This window comes from Eurosta solidaginis, chromosome 4, assembly GCF_040869045.1.
Source record: "Eurosta solidaginis isolate ZX-2024a chromosome 4, ASM4086904v1, whole genome shotgun sequence".
Taxonomy (NCBI): Eukaryota; Metazoa; Arthropoda; class Insecta; order Diptera; family Tephritidae; genus Eurosta; species Eurosta solidaginis.
Genome location: NC_090322.1, coordinates 90,740,387 through 90,764,905, shown reverse-complemented (window position 1 = coordinate 90,764,905; position 24,519 = coordinate 90,740,387). Strand labels below are relative to the sequence as shown.

General features: G+C 43.1%; 1 protein-coding gene across 5 annotated transcripts in view; it reads right to left on the bottom strand.

The window, feature by feature from the left end:
* Positions 1-23,784, bottom strand: part of LOC137250051 (glucose-induced degradation protein 4 homolog) — a 233,725-nt gene extending 209,941 nt beyond the window's left edge. The window contains exons 1-2 of one of the 5 annotated variants that reach the window (XM_067782279.1): positions 23,514-23,784; positions 20,614-20,776 (exon numbers count right to left, since the gene is read on the bottom strand). In XM_067782279.1, coding sequence (XP_067638380.1) covers positions 20,614-20,757 — 144 coding nt within the window. In that variant the 5' untranslated portion in view covers positions 20,758-20,776; positions 23,514-23,784. The remainder of the gene's footprint in view (positions 1-20,613; positions 20,777-23,513) is intronic. The other 4 variants (XM_067782277.1, XM_067782280.1, XM_067782278.1 and 1 more) reach the window with 4 other exon arrangements.
* Positions 23,785-24,519: the final 735 nt, after the last annotated feature.

The following is a 24,519-nucleotide window of genomic DNA, read 5'->3' as shown; positions in this document are numbered from 1 at the left end:
TCGAAAGACTGCAATCGCAACAGACTGACAATGATTTCGCAACTCAACTCTCACACCTGGGGGCCTACTCTGTATTGCGATGCGAAAGAAAAAATACGCGAAATCGGCAAAATCGGTACTCTGTATCTTGACATTCGCATGCATATTTTGACTTTCGCATTCACATTTTGCCCATTCGCAATTTTTATCCCTTTGCATTGCCAGCACTCTGTATAGCGAAAGCGAATGTCAAACAGCATTCATTTTCGCATTTTTCTTGCTACAAGTAATAGGCATTCGCATTGTTCAAATATGTAAGTATTAATTGATGATTTTATAAATTGATATCTTTATATTCATTGTACATTCTTTTAAAAATATATAGGATAACTCAAAACACAAAAGCAACAATTTGAAATCCTAGTGGACTTCATGCCAATACACCCAGATTTGGCCAAAGGGTTACTTAAAACACCCAACGTGAAAACAACTTCAACGTTGTAGAGACTTTTATTCACCCATATTCTGCATTTCGTTTAGGTTCCCGTTCTACGCTCCGCTTAAATCGAAGTTGGGTATTCTGCATTACGACGGAATCGTACCGAGTAGAGGAAGAGCAAATGATTTTTCGAAATCAGCTGTTTGTACGGAATGTGTGAACATTGGAACAAAATAAATTAAAGAAAATTTGTAAAAAACATTGAAAAACGTTTATATTTTATTATCTAAGCCATTTTGTACAAAAAAAAGGAACAGAATATATTGCCGCAGTGTTATATTTTTTTGAGTGAAGTGCTTTCATAATTGTAAGTGTGTTTTTGTCGATCTTTTGGCCAATTCCCTGCCGTAGCCACCAAGTTTTGTTAAAACGGATTCCCGCACGAATATAGTTGCCATTTTCTGAATTTTATGGATGCTAATTTCATTGCAGTGGCCTAAAATACTTTCTGAAGATTTATTTATTCTTTCCGCAAGGATTGTTTACATTTTCGCTTCAACTTCCTCTACTCCGGCAGCTTGCTTTGGCATATAACTGGACCCAACGAACAGACACAAATTATAGCTGTCTATTATAATGGAATCAATAGCCGCGGCATTATTTGTGGAGTTGGAAAGCAACGCATACGAAAATGGCCAGGCGAGAATGGAGAGGCAAATATTGCGAGATTTGTGTAATCCATTTGAGATGAGTGACGAATTGTAAGAACTATATTACTTTATTGTTGATTATTTTATTGGTTTACAATTTATAAAATTATTAATATAATAAAAAAAAAATTTTAGCGGAATTAAATATGCTATCGTGATGGAGGCAAAAACGAAGTGACGTCGAAAATAGGCGGCAGGTTGCGAAATACGGGTAAAGTATTGTAGTTGTTAGGACATATCATCTCCTCCGTAGTTATTTTTGAGTTCCTTTGCGTTGCCTGATACGGGTTGATCGGCGTATTGGTACTTCATCTGAACTAGACTGTTCTTTAGTTACGGAGACAAATCTTTCATTCGCTTTTCGGGCTTTAATTTGATTTTTGTGTCTCCTCAGTACGCCTTGATCAGTCTCTACTTTGTACATGACACTTCCACATTTGGAAGTAATGGTCCCTGGGATCCAAGGTAGACCCCTGGCGAAGTTCTTCACCCAAACCAAGTCTAATGTATCAAATACTGCTGATGAACTACACTCTCTAATATTATTATCTGGGGACGGATGAAGTAGCGTTAGCAATCCTCTTGGTTGTCGCCCATGTAAAAGCTGAGCTGGCGATTTACTGGTGGTTGGATTTGGCGAAGCTCTAAAAGTGGTTAAGAACGTTATAAAGCCATCAGTTTTGTTTCTACCCTCAGCTATAGCTTTCTTAAGACTTTGCTTAAAAGTTCGCACAAATCTCTCGGCTTCACCATTTGATGCTGGATGAAGTGGAGCAGTGGTAAGGTGCTTAATTCCACGGTGTTTGCAAAATTCATTAAATGTTGAGGAAGTGAACTGTCGCCCATTATCCGAGACGATTGTTTCTGGAAAACCTTCCAGTGCGAAAATTGAGTTTAAAGCTTCTATAGTCGCATTGGTTGTTATGCTTTGCATCCTTACAACAAACGGGAATTTAGAGTATGCGTCTACACACAGTAGCCACATCGAGTCTAAGAAGGGGCCAGCAAAGTCTAAATGGATGCGCTGCCAGGGTCGATCTGCAGTAGGCCACGAAGAGAATTCTCGTGCTGGAGAAGCACTATTTTCCTGACAGGGTTTGCAATCGGATACGCGCTATTCAATATCTGAATCTAAATGAAGCCACCAACAGTGTCTACGAGCCATCTGCTTCATGCGGGTAACACCCCAATGTCCCTCATGCAGCAGGTCTAAAACAGCAGCCCTGACACATTCTGGTACTACGACGCGACTGTAATTTGTTTGCAAAACGATAATCCCCATTTCGATGCTCAGAGAAAATCGGCGTGTAAAATATGGCTGCAAGGCCACGTCGGCTTTTGAGAGCTTTTCCGGCCATCCCTCTACTATAAACTTGCCTACTCTTTTAAGGACTGCATCGCGATGAGTTAGCTTGCGAAGGTATGAAGCATTTAGCGGAAATTCCTCTAGTTGTTGCTGAATTCCCAATTGAAAACATAGATTTTCTTCATCAAAGGCTATATCGGGGCCTTTAGGTAAGCGTGATAGCGCATATGCATTGCTATGTTTATCAGTGGCTCTGTATTGAATTTTATAACTGTATGCCATAAGAATAAGGGCCCAACTTTGAAGTCGTTGAATCGTTAGAACCGGTAGCTGTTTATCCGGGCTGAATATTGTTACCAATGGCTTATGATCTGTTAGCAGCGTAAACGATCGGCCATAAAGGTACTGGTGAAACTTGTTTACCCCAAAAATAATCGAAAGCGCCTCTTTCTCAATTTGGCTGTAACGCTTTTGATGCACGTCTAAAGTTTTAGAAGCAAAAGCCACTGGCTTTTCTGAGCCGTCAGGGAGACGGTGAGACAAGACGGCGCCAATGCCATGTGATGACGCGTCTGTCGCAAGGACAATAGGTAATTTGTCATCAAAATGAGAAAGTAATGGATCAGTTGATAATTGTCTCTTCAACTCCACGTATCCTTCCTCTTGCTCTTTTCCCCACTTAAATATTGCCTTTATGCGGCGCAGTTTATTAAGTGGCGCTGCTAGTTGTGCAAAATTTTTAATAAACTTGTTGTAATAATTAATCTTACCTAAAAATGCCTGCAACTCTTTAATGTTGCTTGGCCGTGGCAACTCCTTTATTGCTGCAATTTTTGAGGTGGTGGGGCTTATTCTATTAGAATTAATGACGAATCCGAGGTATTATTCTACATCACTTTACATAAAACTGCATTTGGTTTACTTACACGTAAATCCGTTTTTCTCCAGGCGTTTTAATGCCTGCTCCATATTTAAATTAAGGTCCTCGACCGATCTTCCTCCTATTATTATGTCATCTAGATAGTTAACGCACATGGGAATATTGACAATTACTTGCTATAGAAGCCGCTGAAATATGGCTGGCGCGCTAGCTATACCAAAAGGCAGTCGTTGGTACTCGAAGAGACCGGCTGGTGTGTTGACTACCGTAAGTTTCTTCGAAGCGTCGTCCATTTCTATTTGAAGGTATGCGTCGGACAAATCTATTTTGGCAAAGAATTGACTTCCGCGCAATGATTGGAATAATTCCTCAATACGTGGAATTGGGCATTGGTCGATATCTAGTTGTGCATTCAAAGCTTTGAAGTCACCGCAAATTCGTATGCATCCATTTGCTTTAGGTACTACTACAATGGGTGCTGCCCAGTTGCTAAAATTTATTGGCTTCCAGATACCCTTATCTACTAAACGCTGTGCTTCGGTTTTGAAAAGCTCCAGCGGCGAAAATGGCAAGGGGCGTGCTTTAAAATATCTAGGTACAGCATTTGGCTTTAGCTGTAGTTGCGCTTTAAAAAAATTACAGTGACCAAGCGATTCAGTGAAAACGGTTGGGAACTTTTTAACAAGTTCGTCAGAAGAATTTAAAGTTAGGGCTCTAACGTGTGCTTGGCATGTGCACAACCATAGCTCCTCTATAAGGTCCGTACCTAAGATCTCGCCGTTTTCCTCTACATTTGTGACAATAATCTGAGCCATTCTTTCAAATTTTCCTCGTTGAAGCATAACATTGATAGTCCCTAGAACTTTTACGTGCCCACCACCGTATGTAGTGAGGTAACTTTGATTACATGGCAACAATTGAGGACTATGTAGTTTCTTGTAGCCCTGTTTTCCGATAACATAACAGGTTGCTCCGGAGTCGAGCTGAAATTGTAAAGTTGTGCCACTCACTTTTAATTCAACCATAAATTTACGATTAACTTTGTTTACTGCATTTCCAAGGGGGTTGACTTGATTAATTGCTAAAACACCGTTTTGACTTTTCTTCGACTTTTTTATACTTTGTTGCCTACCGCTTCGCTGCTTGGGTATGGCATTTACCTTCGACCCAGTTTTGCAGACAGGCGCTATATGACCAAAGTGCTTACATTTACGGCATTGCGCCTTCCTAAATTTTCGTCGGCTTGAAGGTGGATGTGTTCTTTTAGCATTAGCTTGCATGTTGTAAGGTGCATACCTAAGCGTTCTTTGTCTGGAGGAATCTGCGTGGTTGTACCCAGCCTAGCGAGCTCATCTGCAATGCAGTTTTCCTCGTGACCCTATGTGAGGTGTACACGGTTCTGTTGGGCCATCTCTTGAAGAGATCGGCGACAGTTTAGTGCTAGTTCAGAATTGAACGAGTAGGAGCCAAGAGATTTTATGGCAGCCTGGCTGTCGCTGAAAATTAAGATTTCTTTGCCGACATTGTGTGTCCCTAACCTAGCTGCGGCTTTCACGATGGCTGAAACTTCTGCCTTAAGACGACACTAAGTGGACCAGTCGAGCTTTTGCGTAATTGCACGTTACCAATTCTATTGTTCATTGGGTACACTTCTATGAGTTCGCATAAAAAATATCAATAAAATAGGGAAGGGTGGACAACTTGGTTGGACTACAATGAAATATGACCAGAAGACAAGCATTAAAAATCTTTTAGCTCTATTTTCACTATCATTATGTAACGGGTAACATGCTTGTAACATATTTACATTCATCATTTAAGTATGTGATGCCTTTGGTTGTTGATACAAATTGAAGTGACGAGCTTGCCTAATGGTCTTATGAAATATGTGAAAATTTGTATAAATGGTCAATAAAAGTGCGATTAATACTTTTATGCTTAGAGATATACAATTTAATTTTTACACCAATACATAAAAAAAAATTATACGGCATGTATGATGTGTTCCTCATCCAGAACAAGACTGATATTACTGACTGTTATGAGTTTGTGTTTGCGTTTGCGATGGTTTTAATTGGAAGATTTCGTTTTTCGTTTCATTTTCAGCCGATACCTGCTTCTTGACGGTTTGCGCTGCTTCAAATGCTTCGGCTATCAACATAATATCTTCAAGTGTTGGCTCCAACTTTTGGAGCGCTGACGTTCTCACTTGTTCATGAGGTGTATTTAAAGTAATTATGTCTCTGATGATCGTCCACAAATTCTTCATTGCATTCCTTATTGTGGCATACGTATTGTCACGGATATTAACAGCACTAAGTTATACCATCACTAAGGCGATGCCAAGGCCACGATAAGCAGTATTTACGTCAATAATCAAATCGTGTATACACATATATAAGGCAGCCGAAAGATGTCACACACAGATGCATTTACTTATACGCCTATGTATGCGCGAGGGACTGTAAACTACAAACATTCACATAAATAATTCAATCATTATGTATCTACATAAACGAATAAATAATTGCGTCTACACATATGTACGTATACGAGCAGCGGAGCGGAAATGCACAAACACATGCATATATCTTATCTGAGTTGTCACAATAGAGAGAGCAATAATTTGTGCACGTAGTTGTGGCTGGCAATTTTGTAGCCGAACTAACTAGTAACTTCTGGAAATAGAAGAGCCTAGAAGTATGCAGCGGAAACTATAAAAGCGGAGCAGGCGAGTAAGAAGTAATTCAGTTTGATTCGAGTTGTCAAGCAGTTTGATTAAGACGATATCTAGCGAGCAATAGCAGTATTATTTTGAATAGTAGAGTTTCATTGAGCTATCAATCAGTGTCGTTATTAAGCAAGCTATTCGTTTCACAGTTTGTTATTGTGAAGTACTTTAATAAAGGCCATTTTGCATTATTACAAATTGGAGTTATTTATTCAACAGTTTAGTGTTCGAACTTAGCAGAGGATTGCAAATAAGAGGATTTGCAGCAAATTCGTTACAATTGGTGTCAGAAGAGGAATTGTTGAATAAATTCCAAAGGAACAACTAAGAAAGTGTCAGCTAGAAGATACAGATCTGTCACATGTTATGCAAGGGCTCGAACGAAACGAAAGACCAAGCAGAGAGGAGATGTCAGCAGAGAGTCCCATTGCGAAGTCATATTGGGCACAGTGGAACAGTTTAGAATTGATATCCGGTTGCTTGCATCGAGTATGGGAGAGTGAAGATGGTCAATGCAAGAAGAAACTGGTAGTCGTTCCCAGGAAGAGGATTCCTGACGTGCTCAGCGAGCTGCACAATGGTCCAAGTGGAGGTCATCTTGGAATCACGAAGACACTTGTGAAAATTAAGCAGAGCTTATATTGGGTTGGTTGCCGTCAGTCGGTCACCGAGTGGATTGCCAACTGCGAGGTATGCAACAGAGCGAAAGGGCCCAAAACCCGAAGTCATGGCCAGATGAAGCAGTATATTTCAGGTGCACCATTTGAAAGGATCGCCATAGATGTCGCAGGTCCATTTCCTACTAGCAACCGCGGAAACAAATACGTACTGGTGGTTATGGATTATTTCAGTAAATGGCCAGAGGTATACCCAATCCCAAACCAAGAAGCAGAAACAATAGCAGAAGTGGTTAAAAACGAATGGGTTGCAAGGTATGGTGTACCAATGGAGTTACATTCTGACCAAGGCAGAAATTTTGAATCAGCTGTGTTCCAAGAAATGTGCAAGAAGTTGGGCATTCGAAAAACACGGACAACTGCATTGCTTCCTCAGTCCGATGGTATGGTGGAACGCTTCAATAGAACATTGGAGGAGCATTTAAGGAAAGTAGTAGACAAGTACCATAAGGACTGGGATACACACATATCATTATTCTTGATGGCCTACCGATCGGCAGTACATGACACAACGGGCCAAACTCCCGCAAAGGTAATTTTTGGCAATGACCTTCGACTGCCAGCTGATTTGAAGTATGGGATAGATGCCGATGCGGAGAGGAATGTCAAGAAATCCACTGGTGTCTTGGAAGAAGAGCTGAGAGAGATACACGATCTGGTAAGGCAACGAGCAAAGATTATGAGTGACAAGATGAAAGCGAGGTACGATAAAGCAATTAATTCGGAAGGGTTTCAGGAAGGAGATTTGGTGCTGCTATACAACCCACAACGAAAAAAAGGTTTGTCCCCGAAATTGCAGTGTAACTGGGAAGGCCCATACAAAGTTGTAAAACGGATCAACGATGTAGTGTACCGCATACAAACCACGAACCAAAATGAAAGTGGTTCATTTGGAGAGATTAGCAGCGTTTAGATCGAGAGATTTGTCTGACCGGGACGATCAGACTTAGGTGGAGGGCAGTGTCACGGATATTAACAGCACTAAGTTATACCATCACTAAGGCGATGCCAAGGCCACGATAAGCAGTATTTACGTCAATAATCAAATCATGTATACACATATATAAGGCAGCCGAAAGATGTCACACACAGATGCATTTACTTATACGCCTATGCATGCGCGAGAGACTGTAAACTACAAACATTCACATAAATAATTCAATCATTATGTATCTACATAAACGAATAAATAATTGCGTCTACACATATGTACGTATACGAGCAGCGGAGCGGCAATGCACAAACACATGCATATATCTTATCTGAGTTGTCACAATAGAGAGAGCAATAATTTGTGCACGTAGTTGTGGCTGGCAATTTTGTAGCCGAACTAACTAGTAACTTCTGGAAATAGAAGAGCCTAGAAGTATGCAGCGGAAACTATAAAAGCGGAGCAGGCGAGTAAGAAGTAATTCAGTTTGATTCGAGTTGTTAAGCAGTTTGATTAAGACGATATCTAGCGAGCAATAGCAGTATTATTTTGAATAGTAGAGTTTCATTGAGCTATCAATCAATGTGGTTATTAAGCAAGTTATTCGTTTCACAGTTTGTTATTGTGAAGTACTTTAATAAAGGCCATTTTGCATTATTACAAATTGGAGTTATTTATTCAACAGTTTAGTGATTCGAACTTAGCAGAGGATTGCAAATAAGACGATTTGCAGCAAATTCGTTACAGTATTTACAATTACGAGCCACTCCGCGCAACTCAGCTAGCCACTCTGAATATTTTTGATTAGTTTTAATTTTTAGCTTAAATAATTCATACCGAGATGCGAGCACATGCACTTTTGCTTTAAAATGTGAGGTTAGTTTTCCTATAAGCTCGTCATACGATTTCGACTGCACATCTATGCTGCCGAATAATTTAACCAACAGTTCAAATGCTTCGCCGCCAATCCACGAAAGAAAAAAATGCCTTTTTTTGATCAACGTCGACGACTTTATATGCCGTGAAGTGTTGAGTCAGCTGCGCAACATATGACTCCCACTGCTGCTTCTCGCGGTTAAATGGTGCAAATGCTGGTACGGCGATATGAGTGTTATCTGCTATCGACGGCTTAATGGAGCCTGGCGTGCCCGCTGTTGCTGCGGCTTTATATTCCATATTTTGGAACTCTTTCCTTTGAATATCAAGCTGTGACTCCATCCACGATCGTTGTGCTCCTAGCACATCTATGAAGAACGTTTTCTGCTGTTCTAGCAATTCCTTTATTCCCTCAGCCATTGTGATTTTTTCTCGTCGCCAGATGTTGTGACTTCACTATATTACTTTATTGTTGATTATTTTATTGGTTTACAATTTATAATAATATTAATATAATAAATAAAAGAATTTTAGCGGAATTAAATATGCTATCGTGTTGGAGGCAAAAACGAAGTGACGTCGAAAATAGGCGGCAGATTGCGAAAGACGGCTGAAGTAAAACGTCAATGAAAAAAGTGTATTGCAAGATGTATTGTAGTTTCACGTTACGATATATCACGACCTAATAAGGATGCTTTCAAGTATGTGTTAGATACTTTTGCGGGACAAATACGTCCAAGGACTTCGACATCGATATGTTTTTTTTGATCTGGAAACATATAAAAAAAATCATCAAGCCTTTTACGTTTCTTAACAAGTTTTACTTGCATTTTTGTTAAAATTCTGTAATAAATTAATAAAAAAATAAAAATAAAATATTTTTCCGCCAACAAATTTGCAACTTAGAAAAACGGAACTACGATCGAAATGCAGAATACACAAAATCGAACTATTCGAAGTTGGATCGAAAGAGATTGGAACACAGAATACCAAAATTGCCAAATCGAAAAAAAATCCAATCCAAGTCGAAATGCAGAATAGGGCTGATTATTTCAGGAACTGCCGTTGCTCTCCGTGGAGTTTTCAACTCACTTTTAATGCTATTTAGCACATGCAAAAAGGCTTCCTTATTAAGCCGAAAATTCTGCACAAAAATAATGAATAGAACATAAAGCAATAGTATATGAGTAATTTTGTAACGTTTAAATTACCTTTGATCGCTGAGGCTCATAATGTTGGAGTTGTCTCTTATAACCCTCCTATCAATCCTTTCTTCATTTAAATCGTCCCATAATGCTACAGAATCCATTTTTTAATTTGTTCAACAAAAATTAATCGTTTGCTGAAATTGTAATCGCCTTGTTTCGTTCTTTTTCTTTGACGTTTGGTCAGTGATGCATACTCAGGCAAAAAATTTGCGAAAAATAAAAAAGCGGCATTGTTAGCGATGCGATAGCGCTACAGAGTTCCAATCACCTTTCGCATCGCAATTTATTTTCGCATCGCAATACAGAGTAGGCCCCCTGCTCTCTGAGAGCACCACTCAGCCTGACGGAATGCAGGACCAGTGGGAGCATATCTCAAAAGCACTTTGTACTGCCGAGAAAAAAATTGGTTACCGGCGGCCATGGAAAAACAACTGGTACGATGAAGAATAACGCGTTGCAATCGAAGACGCTGCCTACAGGCCTACGTTAAAGGAGGGCGCAACAAGAGGAGTTCCAGGTCTCGCAGTAACGTGCCATGGTTGACCGTATCAAAAGCTTTTGATAGGTCTAGCGCAACGAGTTCTATGGCGGGGGTTTTGATTTAAACCGCAATTTATCTGGGTGTTAATGGCATTTAGCGCGATGGTAGTGCTGTGCAGTTTACTGAAGCCATGCTGATGAGAGGCTAGTGGCAAATTTGCCTTGCAATGGGGCAGTAAAATGGCTTCAAGCGTGTTGGCTACTGGCGATAGGAGATATATCGGGCGATATGCCTCTCCAATGTTAGCTGGTTTCCCAGGCTTTAGTAGCGGGACCACCTTGGCCATTTTCCATTTTTCGGGAATGACAAAGGTGGAAAGAGACAGGTTGAAGACATGTGCTAAATATTTGAAACCCTCTTTCCCTAGGCTTTTAAGCATCGGCATGGCTATACCGTCTGGGCCCACTGCTTTGGATGGTTTAGCATCACCAGTGGCATCCTCAACCTCGTTGGCGGTGATGGTAGTTGGTGACGCGCTAACTTATGTTTACGTGCGTGTCTGTTGGCCCTCCGTCTATTTTTGTCGACAGTAGAATGCATTATGTATTGTCGGTAGAAAGCGCTCGCGCCATTTTTCGCATCCGACAGCACTTTGTCGCCAAAGGCCATGGAAACTTTGTCATTGTGCCTAGACGGATTCGATAGGGACTTTACAGTGGATCAAAGTTTACCTACACCGGCAGAGAGGTTACAACCGCTTAGGTGCTCCTCCCATTTCGCCCGTTTGTGTTCATCCACAAGCAATCTGATGCGTTGGTTTACATCCCTTATTTGGGGGTCGCCGGGATCGAGCTGTCTTATAAGGTCACGTTCTCTCTCTAAACTTGCGGCCTCTGCCGGGAAGTGGGGCCGAATTTCGGGAGTTCTACCGGCGCGAATGAAACGAGCCGAGGCGGATTCAATGACCTTGCGGAAAGCACGCTCCCCTTGGCGAGCATCAGTTGGCATAGTGAGGGCAGCAAAGCGGTTGTCTGTAAAGGAATTGTATTCGTCCCACTTTCCTTTTTCTAAAGTTTTTGAAAGTGCGTTTTTCTGTGACGATGAAGTCGGCGGTACGCTCGTGCGAAATAAGTATAGGCAGGTGGTCGGATGCCAATGTTATCATCGGCTGCCAGTTGACGCAGTTTACGAGTTCTGTGCTCACGATTGAAATATCCAGCGAACTGTGACAGCTTCCTACCATACGTGTGGGGGCGTCTCCTTTTATTGCACAGAACGTCGTTTCTTCCATTTGATCCGCTAACATCTCACCCCTACTGTCCACCCGCAAGTTTGAATGCCATAGATCGTGATGGGCATTGAAATCGCCTAAGATAATGCGATTGTTGCCAGTGAGTAAGGCGCTAATATTAGGGCGGTATCCACTGGGGCAACAAGTGGCAGGAGGGATGTAGATGTTGATGATTTCTAGGTTTGCATCGCCTGACCGGACAGATAGGCCTTGACGTTCTAAGACATTGTCCCTGCGGTCGATGCCAGGATCAAATATATAATATTACACAGAGTGGTGTATGATAAACGCGAGGCCGCCTCCATTTCCGCTCATGCGATCTTTTCTGTGGACATTATAACCAGAACAGGTTTGCAGTGCAGATCTTGCTGTGAGTTTAGTCTCTAGAATCGCAGCAATGCGGATGTTGTGCCGCTTCATGAAATCGACTATCTCCGTGATCTTCCCAGTTAATCCATTACAGTTTCACTGCAGAATTCTGAAGTGCATAGGGGGAGACGTCGTCACTCTGAGAGTAAGCGACGGGTGACTACGCTTGGGTTGTGAAAGGCCACGACGCGACTGCCGTTGTGGCCCTGGGACTGGACGTCCTTGGGTAAGCATTGGGGTACCCGGTGTATTTGGGTATGCGGCCTGGCAACATGGCGCAATGAAACCCGTCGGGGGTTGCCGTCGCGGAGACCAGAACATCTAGCAAAGTGGCACCGTCGATGGCAGGAGCTGCATTGGGCGGATGTCGCAAACGTATATGCCCTGTGCTGGCAAACGGTGCAAAGGGAGGTAGGGACTAAGAGTCTGTTTCCCTGACCTACACAGACTCTTTGTCCCTACCTCCCTTTGCACCGTTTGCCAGCACAGAACATATATGTTTGCGACATCCGCCCAATGCAGCTCCTGCCATGGACGGTGCCACTTTCCTAGATGTTCTGGTCTCCGCGACGGCAACCCCCCGACGGGTTTCATTGCGCCATGTTGCCAGGCCGCATACCAAAATACACCGTGTACCCCAATGCCTACCAAGGACGTCTCGTCCCAGGGCCACAACAGTCTGTTTCCCTGACCTACACAATTGCTGCCGGAAAAGAGGGGGAAGAACGCTTCCCAAGGCAGTCGGTTCTATGTACCGGAGCGACTCGGTATTTTTGCCGACCAAGGACTGTCATTTCAGTGTGACCCCATTTAATTTGTTGCGTGCCTCCCACAAATTGTCATCCTCCCAGCAGCTCCTTGCAGCAGGACTGCTCCATATTCTCTTACTCCGCGAAGGCATCGAATCCAATCCGGGTCCGTCTCCTGACCCCGGTCCTGAGAAATGGTTTTGCTGCATCTGCCGGAAAATAATCTTTTTAGGACGGTCATACTCTGTTCAGTGTGTCTCGTGCAAGGGATGGTTGCATCGGACAGGTTGTTCTGGGCTTGATCCCAAAACCCGGTCGATGCCAGGATCAAATATATAATATTGCACAGAGTGGTGTATGATAAACACGAGGCCGCCTCCATTTCCGCTCTCGCAGTCTTTCCTGTGGACATTATACCCAGAGCAGGTCTGCAATGCAGATCTTGCTGTGAGTTTAGTCTCTTGAATCGCAGCAATGCGGATGTTGTGCCGCTTCATGAAATCGACTATCTCTCTCTCTCTGCATAAGGGGAGACGCCGCCACTCTGGGGTAAGTGACGGGTGACTACGCCTGGGTTGTGGAAGGCCAGGACGCAATTGCTGTTGTGGCCCTGGGACTGGGCGTCCCTGGGCAAGCATTGGGGTACCCGGATGATTTGGGTTTGCGACCTGGCAACGTGGCGAGATGAAACCCGCCAGGGGGTTGCCGTCGCGGAGACCAGAACATCTAGGAAAGTGGCACCACCCAAGGCAGGAGCTGCATTGGGCGGATGTCGCAAACCTATATATTCTGTGCTGACAAACGGTGCAAACGGAGGTAGGGAGTCTGTTTCCCTGACCTGCACGATTGCTGTCGGAAAAGAGGGTGGGGGGAGAAGACGGGGGCAGGGGCTGATGCTCAGCATTGCTACCGACTCTACTACGAAGGTAGTACCTACTTATGAGTGGTAGCAGCTGTTTGAATTGTTGGCGCCGTGGGGCGCGAGCAGCAGCGGGTACTTGTTGTGGCTTGCTGAGCAGCGGGGCTGCTGGGAGGTAGTGGGGCGCTTAGGCGTAGACTACGGGACGCCCTTGGGCGTGAACAGCAAGGAGCCACAAAAGATTTATAAAAGTTACGTGGCCTTCGGGTTTTGGGATCAAGCCCAGAACAACCTGTCCGATGCAACCATCCCTTGCACGTGACACACTGAACAGAGTATGACCGTCCTAAAAAGATTCTGTTCCAGCAGATACAGCAAAACCATTTCTCAGGACCGGGTCAGGAGACGGACCCGGATTGGATTCGATGCCTTCCCGGAGTAAGAGAATATGGAGCAGTCCTGCTGCAAGGAGCTGCTGGGAGGATGACAATTTGTGGGAGGCACGCAACAAATTAAATGGGGTCACACTGAAATGACAGTCCTTTGTCGGGAAAAGTCCCGAGTCGCTCCAGTACATAGAACCGACAGCCTTGGGAAGTGTTCGAGCGTACCGCCGACTTCATCGTTACAGAAAAACGCACTTTCATAAACTTTAAAAAAGGAAAGTGGGAGGAATACAAATCTTTTTAGACAATCTTTGCTGCCCTCCCTATCCCGACTGATGCCCGCCAAGGGGAGCATGCTTTCCGCAAGGTCATTGAATCCGCCTCGGCACTTTTCATTCCCGCCGGGAGAATTCCCGAAATTCGGCCCCACTTCCCGGCGGAGGCCGCAAATTTAGCGAGAGAATGTGACCTTATAAGACAGCTCGACACAGGCGATCCCCAAATAAGGGATATAAACCAACGCATCAGATTGCTTGTGGATGAACACAAGCGGGCGAAATGGGAGGAGCACCTAAGAGGTTGTAACCTCTCTGCCGGTGTGGGTAAACTTTGGTCCACCGTAAAGTCCCTATCGAATCCGTCTAAGCACAATGACAAAGTTTCCATCGACTTCGGCGATAAAGTGCTGTCGGATTCGAAAAAATTGGCGAGCGCTTTCTGCCGTCAATATGTAAGCATTCTACGGTCGACAAAGATAGACGGAGGGCCAACAGACACGCACATAAACATAAATTCAGCGCGTCACCAATTACCATCACCGCCAGAGAGGTTGAAGATGCCATTGGTCACGCTAAACCATCCAAAGCAGCGGGCCCAGACGGCATAGCCCTGCCGATGCTTAAAAGCCTAGGGAAAGGAGGTTTCAAATACTTAGCACATGTCTTCAACCTGTCTCTTTCCACCTTTGTCATACCCGAAAAATGGAAAATGGCCAAGGTGGTCCCGCTACTAAAGCCTGGGAAACCAGCTAACATAGGAGAGTCGTATCGTCCGATATCTCTCCTATCGCCAGTAGCAAAGACGCTTGAAGCCATTTTGCTCCCCTACTTCCAAGCAAATTTGCAGCTAGCCTCTCATCAGCATGGCTTCAGAAAACTCTATAGCACCACCACCGCGCCAAATGCCATCAGCACCCAGATAAATTGCGGTTTAAATCAAAACACCCACCATAGAACATTACTCGTAGCGCTAGACTTATCAAAAGCTTTGGATACGGTCAACCATGGCACGTTACTGCAAGACCTGGAAGGGTCTACCCTTCCCCCATGTCTTAAAAGGTGGACCGCAAATTATCTGGGTGGTCGGCAGGCATCGGTGCAATTTAGATACGAAACATCAAAACCAAGAAGAATTAAACAAGGGGTGCCACAGGGTGGTGTCCTATCCCCTCTTTTGTTTAATTTCTACATATCTAAGCTACCTTCACCACCAGAAGGAGTCACTATCGTTTCATACGCCGACGACTGCACAATAATGGCCACAGGCCTAGGCCCACAGATCGATGAGCTATGCAACAGAATAAACGGCTACCTCCCTGATCTCTCCAGTTTTTTCGCCTCGCGAAACCTGGCATTATCGCCGACTACATCTTCCGCGACCTTATTTACAACATGGAAGTCCCAAATGTCTACCATTTTGAACATCCACGTCGATAGCACTACGCTACCGACTGTCCTACACCCCAAAATCTTGGGTGTGACGTTTGATCAGGATCTACATTTTGGTGAGCACGCAGCCGCAATTGTTCCGAAAATCCAGAGCCGTAATAAAATCCTCAACTCCCTTGCTGGCAGTACCTGGGGAAAAGATAAAGAAACGCTCATTACTACATACAAAGCAATTGGCCAGCCGTTTACGTGCTACGCGTCACCCATATGGTCGCCAAGCCTAAAAATTACCCACTGGAAGAAGCTACAGGCCTGCCAAAATAATGCTCTCAGAATCGCCACAGGATGCCTTCTTATGTCCCCAGAACACCATCTACATAATGAGGCGAGAATACTCCCCATCAAGGAGAGAAATGAGATGCTAACCAAACAGTTCCTGCTGAATACCTAGAAACCTGGGCATCCAAACAGACATCTGATTGATGACCCACACCGCCTAGGGGCTTAAGGAGTCATCTCCGTAAGCATTTTGAGGAAATACGGCACCTGAGAACCCAGCCGTATGAAGCAAAAAAACACAAGCAGGTCCTTGGTGAACTCCACAAACAGGCGTCGGACCTTTATGTCAGGAATTGCCCGGTGAATCCAGTACTGAAATAAAAGTACCCAAAACTTGTGGAAGAGGAACGCATACTCCCCAGGGAAACGCGTGTCACTCTTGCTCAATTTCGTTCTGGATACTGTAACAGGTTAAACTCTTACCTATCCAGAATCAACCCCGACATACAAAATGTATGCCCCACTTGCAATGTGTCCCCACATGACACCAACCATAAATAAATAAATAAATAAATAAATTATGTTCCCCCTCTGTTGAAACAGCAAGTTGCCTTGGACTCCCTTTAGAGGAAATTGATGACAATTTGTGATCGGTCGCGGCTGTTAGGCGGGGCGAAGCACTGCTACAACAACAACAACATGAACACAAGCTGGCGAAATGGGAGGAGCATCTAAGAAGCTGTAACCTATCTGCCGGTGTGGGTGAGCTTTGGTCCACCGTGAAGTCCCTATCGAATCCGTCCAAGCACAACGAGAAAATTTCCATCGCATTTGGCGATAAAGTGTTGTCGGATTTGAAAAAATGCGCGAGCGCCTTTTGCCGACAACATATAATGCATTCTGCGGTGGCCAAAACTAGACTGAGGGCCAACAGACACGCGCACAAACATAAATTCAACGCGTCCCAATTACCATCACCGCCAAAGAGGTTGAGGATGCCTTCGGTCAAGCTAAACCATCTAAAGCGGTGGGCCCTGACGGCATAGCCATGCCGATGCTTAAGAGCCTAGGGAAAGGAGGTTTCAAATACTAAGCACATGTCTTCAACCTGTCTCTTTCCACCTTTGTCATAACCGAAAAATGGACAATGGCCAAGGTGGTCCCGCTACTAAAGCCTGGGAAACCAGCTAACATAGAAGTCATATCGCCCGATATATCTCCTATCGCCAGTAGCCAACACGCTTGAAGCCATTTTACTGCCCCATTGCACGGCAAATTTGCCACTAGCCTCTCATCAGCATGGCTTCAGAGAACTGCACAACACTACCCCCGCGCTAAATGCCATTAGCACCCAGATAAATTGCTGTTTAAATCAAAACCCCCATCATAGAATAGTACTCGTTGCGCTAGACCTATCAAAAGCTTTTGATAAGGTCAACCATGGCACGTTACTGCAAGACCTGGAAGGGTCTACCCTTCCCCCAAGTCTTAAAAGGTGGACCACAAATTATCTGGGTGGACGGCAGGCATCGGTGCAGTTCCGAAACGAAACATCAAAACCAAAGAAACATTAAACAAGGGGTGGTGTCGTATCGCCACTTTTCTTTAATTTCTACATATCTAAGCTACCTTGGCCAACAGAAGGAGTTACTATCGTTTCCTACTCCGATGACTGCACAATAATGGTCACAGGCCCAGGCCCACAGATCGATGAGCTATGCAACAAAATAAATGGCTACCTCCCCGATCTCTCCAGTTTCTTCACCTAGCGAAACCTGACATTATCACCGGCGACCTTATTTACAACATGGACGTCCCAAATGTCGACCATTTTGAACGTCCACGTCAATGGCACTACGCTACCGACTGTCTTACACCCCAAAATCTTGGGTGTGACGTCCGATCAGGATCTACATTTTGGTGAGCATACAACCGCAATTGTATCGAAAATCCAGAGCTGTAATAAAATCCTCAAATCTTTTGCTGGCAGTACTTGGGGAAAAGATAAAGAAACGCTCATTACCACTTACAAAGCAATTGGCCACCCGATTGTATGCTACGCGTCCCTGATATCGTCGCCAAGCCTAAAGATTACCCACTGGAAGAAGCTACATGCCTGCCAAAATACTGTCCTCAGAACCGCAACGGGTTGTCTCCTTATGTCTCCAGAGCACCATCCACATAATGAGGCGAGAATACTCCCAATAAGGGAAAGATATGAAATGCTAACCAAACAGTTTCTGTTGAATACCCAGAAACCTGGGCATCCCAACAGACATCTAATCGATGAGCCAACACCGCCCAGGGGCTTAAGGAGTCACCTCCGTAAGCACTATGAGGAATACGGCACCTGAGAACACGGCCGTACGAAGCCAAAAAATATAAGCAGGTCCTTGGTTAACTCCATAAACAGGCGTCGGACCTCTATGTCAGGAATTGCCCGGTGAATCCAGTACACAAAGAACAATGCCCTGAACTTGCGGAAGAGGAACGCACACACCCTAGCGAAACGCGAGTCACTCTAACCCAACTTCTAGATTAGATTAGAATAGATTAGATTAGATTATTTATTTATTACGGCCAGAAGCCTAATTCGTAAATTTGAAAATATTACAGTTTTTTATCTTATAGCTAAGGTTTTACAATATTCATATAATTTTGTTTTAAATACTGTTATTTGGTTGCAACTTTTTATATCCATAGGCAGTTCATTGTAACTTTTCAGACCCTTGTAGAAAATGTTCTGTTGATCAATTTCAGTTCTAAAAAACGGCAATTTGAAATTATGTTTGCTCCTCGTATTTATGTTGTGAGTTTGCTCAACTAATGCTATATTTTTATTTAAATACTCAGGTACATTTCCATGTTTAATATTAAATATGAATTTCATGGAGTGGAAAAAAATCATTTGTTTCACACTTAACCAGTCTAAAGTCTTCAACATGTCAGCCGTTCGTGTATCTCTAGGTTTCTGAAGAATAAATCTCATGCATCTATTTTGAAGCTTTTGGAGCTTGTCTACTTCTTTATCCGATATTATGAATAGAATGGACGGGCAGTACACGAAGTGCGGTTCTATAACTGATTTATATAAGATTATTTTGTACTTTTTCTGAATGAATTTCGTTGTTCTCTGCATCACTCCTATTTTATTAGCAGCTTTTTTAATTGTATAATTTATATGATCTTCAAATTTGAGTTTATTATCAATTATTATTCCTAAGTATTTTATACTGTTAACTCTTTGTATGATTTCATCATTTATTTTTAGCTCGGCTATATCCTCCTCATTGATATTCCTCCTTGTTATTATCATATATTTAGTTTTATTTATGTTTAGTTTCAGTCTATTACCACACAACCATTTATATAAGTTATTTATTTCATGTTGCATTTTGGCGAGTGCAGTATTAATATTATTTTCACTTATCATAATTAATGCATCATCCGCAAAAAGTCTAATTTCACAACCTTCGATAGCATTGACTATGTCATTTATGTATATAAGAAATAATATAGGTGCCAATACTGAGCCTTGAGGTAACCCTATGGGTACCTCTAATTCATCCGACGTCACAGCATTTATAACTGTTTTCTGCTTTCTCTGCTTCAAATAGTTGCGGAACCATTTAAGTTCAATATCAGTTATGCCAATCCGCTGCATTTTTTTTATTAATATCTCTCTATCCACCGTTTCAAAAGCTCTTTTGAGGTCAAGGAAAACTGAAACCACTACTTTTTTGTTGTTTAGCTCTTCTTTCCAATCAGATATCACCAAGTTCAGCGCTGTCTCACAGGAGTGTTTTTTCCTAAATCCTGACTGTTGGTAGACTAATATATTATTTACTTCAAGATGATTGACCAACTGATTCACTCTGGATACTGTAACAGGTTAAACTCTTACCTATCCAGAATCAACCCCGACATACAAAATGTATGCCCTGCTTGCAACGTGTCCCCACATGACACCAACCATCTCTTCCATTGTAATGTGGAACTAACGCCTCTAGCACCTCTCTGATTATGGTCCAGCCCTGTTGAAACAGCAAGTTTCCTCGGACTCCCGTTAGAGGACATTGATGACATTTTGTGATGTTGTTGTTGTCATCTCCGTTAGCATTATGAGGAAATGCGGCATCTGAGAACACAGCCGTATGAAGCTAAAAAGCACAAGCATGTTCTCAGTAAAATCCACAGAGGCGTCGGAGCTCTATGCCAGGAGTAGCCCGGTGAATCCAGTACTTAAAAAACAATACCCAAAACTAGCAGAGGAGGAACGCAATCTTCCTAGGGAAACGCGCGTCACTTTAGCTCAACTTCGACCTGGATACTGCAACAGGTTAAACTCTGACCTACCCAGAATCAACCCCGACATACTAAATATATTTCCTGCTTGTAATGTGTCCCCACATGGCACCAACCATCTCTTCAACTATATTGTGGAACCAACGCCTCTAACACCCCTCTCATTATGATCATCCCTTGTTGAAACAGCAAGTTTCCTTGGACTCCCGTTAGAGGACATTGATGACAATTTGTGATTGGTCACCTATTGAATGGAGCGAAGCACACATATATACATACTTATATATGTATACATATAGGAAAAGGATTCTAAGTTAAGTTAAATTTTCTTTAAAAGTTTGCCAAATTCTGACAAAATAACTATAAAGCTATAAATTTGCGCACCTTAAAATTTATATTGTTCTGATCAGGGGAACTCCCTCCTTTATTTGATATCAAGTTCGACCCCGTTCTGGGGGGTGCGTAACTATATCGCAGCCAAATTAATTACCTGTAAAACCACTTCAACGTCATATGAATTGCCTTGAGACTTTTGAAATCCTTTAAACTTTGAACCACTATACAACATGGTCTCACGAACTCCATCTTGTGTGGAATTAGATGGAAGAGGTGTCATCGTACAATTGACCGGCATTTTTTCGAAAGTTTGATGTCTATAAACAAACATAAATTTTGGTAACGTTTTACAAGACGGCACACCGCCTTATTTTTATCAAAAATTATCAGAGCTGGTACCAAGAGACGCGTCTCGATCTCCGTTTTTAGAATCCGAAAGCAAAAGTTTTAAAGGCCGCCAATGCAGAAGGTTTTCAGCGCAAAAATACTATGGATCCCACCCCCCGTTTCTCTAACGGAAGTCCAAGGAAACTTGCTGTTTTAACAGGGGTGGACCATAATGAAAGGGGTGTTAGAGGCGTTGATTCCACATTACAATTAAAGAGATGGTTGGTGTCATGTGGGGACACATTGCAAGCGGGGCACACATTTTGTATGTCGGGGTTGATTCTGGATATTTAAGATTTTACCGGTTACAGTATCCAGAACGAAGTTGAGCCAGGATGACTCGCGTTTCCCTGGGGAGTGTGCGTTCCTCTTCCGCAAGTTCAGGGTATTGTTCTTTGAGTACTGGATTCACCGAAAATTTGCTTTGAAGTAGGGGAGCAAAATGGCATCAAGCATCTTTGCTACTGGCGATAGGAGAGATATCGGGCGATATGACTCTCCAATGTTAGCTGGTTTCCCAGGACCTAGTAGCGGGACCACCTTGGCCATATTCCATTTTTCGGATATGACAAAGGTGGAAAGATACAGGTTGAAGACATGTGCTAAATATTTGAAACCGTTTTTCCCTAGGCTTTTAAGCATCATCATGGCTAAGCCGTCTGGGCCCACTGCTTTGGATGGTTTAGAATGACTGATGGCATCCCCAACCTCTTTGGCGGTGAGGGTAATTGGGGAAGCGCTGAATTTATCTTTATGTGCGTGTCTGTTGGCCCTCCGTCTATCTTTGTCGACCGTAGAATGCATTATATATTGTCGACAGAAAGCGCTCGCGCATTTTTTCGCATCCGACAGCACTTTATCGCCAAAGGCTAGGATTCGATAGGGACTTTACGGTGGACCAAAGTTTACCTACGCCCGCAGAGAGGTTACAACCGCTTAGGTGCTCCTCCCATTTCGCCTGCTTGTGTTCATCCACAAGCCATCTGATGCGTTGGTTTATATCCCGTATTTGGGGGTCGCCGGGATCGAGCTGTCTTATAAGGTCACGTTCTCACGCTAAACTTACTGCCTCCGCATGAAGTGGGGCCGAATTGCGGGTATTCTACCGGCGGGAATGAAAACAGCCGAGGCGGATTCAGTGACCTTGCGGAAAGCACGCTCCCCTTGGCTGGCATCACTTGGGATAGGGAGGGCAGAAAGCGGTTGCTGAAAAGGATTTGTATTCGTCCCACTTTCCTTTTTAGGGACGGATTCGATAGGGACTTTACGGTGGACCAAAGTTTACCTACGCCCGCAGAGAGGTTACAACCGCTTAGGTGCTCCTCCCATTTCGCCTGCTTGTGTTCATCCACAAGCCATCTGATGCGTTGGTTTATATCCCGTATTTGGGGGTCGCCGGGATCGAGCTGTCTTATAAGGTCACGTTCTCACGCTAAACTTACTGCCTCCGCATGAAGTGGGGCCGAATTGCGGGAATTCTACCGGCGGGAATGAAAACAGCCGAGGCGGATTCAGTGACCTTGCGGAAAGCACGCTCCCCTTGGCGGGCATCACTTGGGATAGGGAGGGCAGAAAGCGGTTGCTGAAAAGGATTTGTATTCGTCCCACTTTCCTTTTTTAAAGTTAATGAAAGTGCGTTTTTCTGTGACGATGAAGTCGGCGGAACGCTCGAGCGAAATAGGTATAGGCAGGTGGTCGGATGCCAATGTTACCATCGGCTGCCAGTTGACGCAGTTTACGGGTTCTGCGCTCACGATTGAAATATCCGTCGAACTGTGACAGCTTCCTTCCATACGTTTGGAGGCGTCTCCGTTTATTGTGCAGAACGTCGTTTCTTCTATTTGATCCGCCAACATCTCACCCCTACTGTCAACAACAACAACACCAACAACCACAACAACAACAACACCAACCACAACAACAACAACACCAACCACAACAACACCAACCACAACAACAACAACACCAACCACAACAACAACAACACCAACCACAACAACAACAACACCAACCAAAACAACAACAACACCAACCACAACAACACCAACCACAACAACAACAACACCAACCACAACAACAACAACACCAACAACAACAACAACAACAACCCGCAAGTTTGAATGCCATAGATCGTGATGGGCATTGAAATCGCCTAAGATGATGCGATTGTTGTCAGTGAGTAAGGCACTGATATTAGGTTGGAATCCACTGGGGCAACAGGTGGCAGGAGGGATGTAGATGTTGATGATTTCTAGGTTTGCATCGCCCGACCGGACAGATAAACCTAGACGTTCTAAGACACTGTCCCTGCGGTCGATGTCGGGATCAAATATAGGATATTGCACAGTGGTGTATGATAAATGCGAGGCCGCCTCCATTTCCCTCACGCGATCTTTTCTGTGGACATTATACCCAGAATAGGTCTGCAATGCAGATCTTGCAGTGAGTTTAATTTCTTGAATCGCAGCAATGCGGACGTTGTGCCCCTTCATAAAATCTACTATCTCATGTCTATTTTTCGTTTTTTTGGAAATAACATTTGACAGAAATAAAATTTTGAATTTCCACTCTAGGATTCGTGGGGCTGGGATCAAAACGCGTCTTTTGACACTTCTCCCGATATTTTTGGTCGGGTTTTAGCAGTTGTGAGCGAAAGTAAACAATTACCAACCGGAGGTCGAAACGCATCTTTTTGATAAAAATTAGGTCGTGCACCGTCTTGTAAAACGTTACCAATTTTTTTTATTTGTTGTATACTATTGTAAGGGGTACAAATATACTTCTATGGATTTCGTAAATTTTTAATATTGATCATTGGCATTAATTGATAGGCAATTTTACACGCGCGACTCTACATCAAATACTTTTCTCGTTTCTTTACCCTCAAAAATAATCTGATACTTTCCTTAAGTACTAGACACACGATACTTCGACTTTTCGATACTTTTGCGCCTCGATACCGATACCATATGCCCGATGTTTTATGGCGATACTTTCTGGGATCACAAATCACGTTTGAAGATTATGCATTCACGACTTCAAAATTGCTTCGTTCTGCGCACCTACATCACGCTTGACTACTAAAGCGAATGAAAGAAAGAGAGAAAAACAAGAACTAAAGGAAAATTACGTAAAAATTGCTCATAAAAAACAGCTGGGGGAATATTTTGGGGAAAATTTTAGAATAGCACCCCCCGAGTTCGGGGTTAAACTTGGTATCAAATGAAAGAGGGAGTTCTCCCGATCACAAATATATATAACTTAAAGTGCGCAGACTTATAGTTTACGAGTTATTTGATGTTAAAGTTTGCAAATTTAGCAAATTTCTATAGCACTTTCAGTTACAATTTACACATCTTTCAAAACCATTATGCACATAAATATCTATATAAATTGGCAACGATACACTTAAATTTCATTTCAGTATATTTCACATATAATTCTTGCATTGTTTTTACTTAATATAAAAGTTTTTATTAAATCAATCGCGCTTTTGTAGCAACATTCACATTTATGTATATATATATTTTATTGATGACATTACAAAGCTGTGCTGCCACATCTAAAAAACGGAACAAGTGCAGAATCGAAAAATAAATTATAAAAATATCTTTCATCTGATGTATATATATCTTTAACTTTTCTAGTCTTTATTTACCAAAAATTTGAAAAA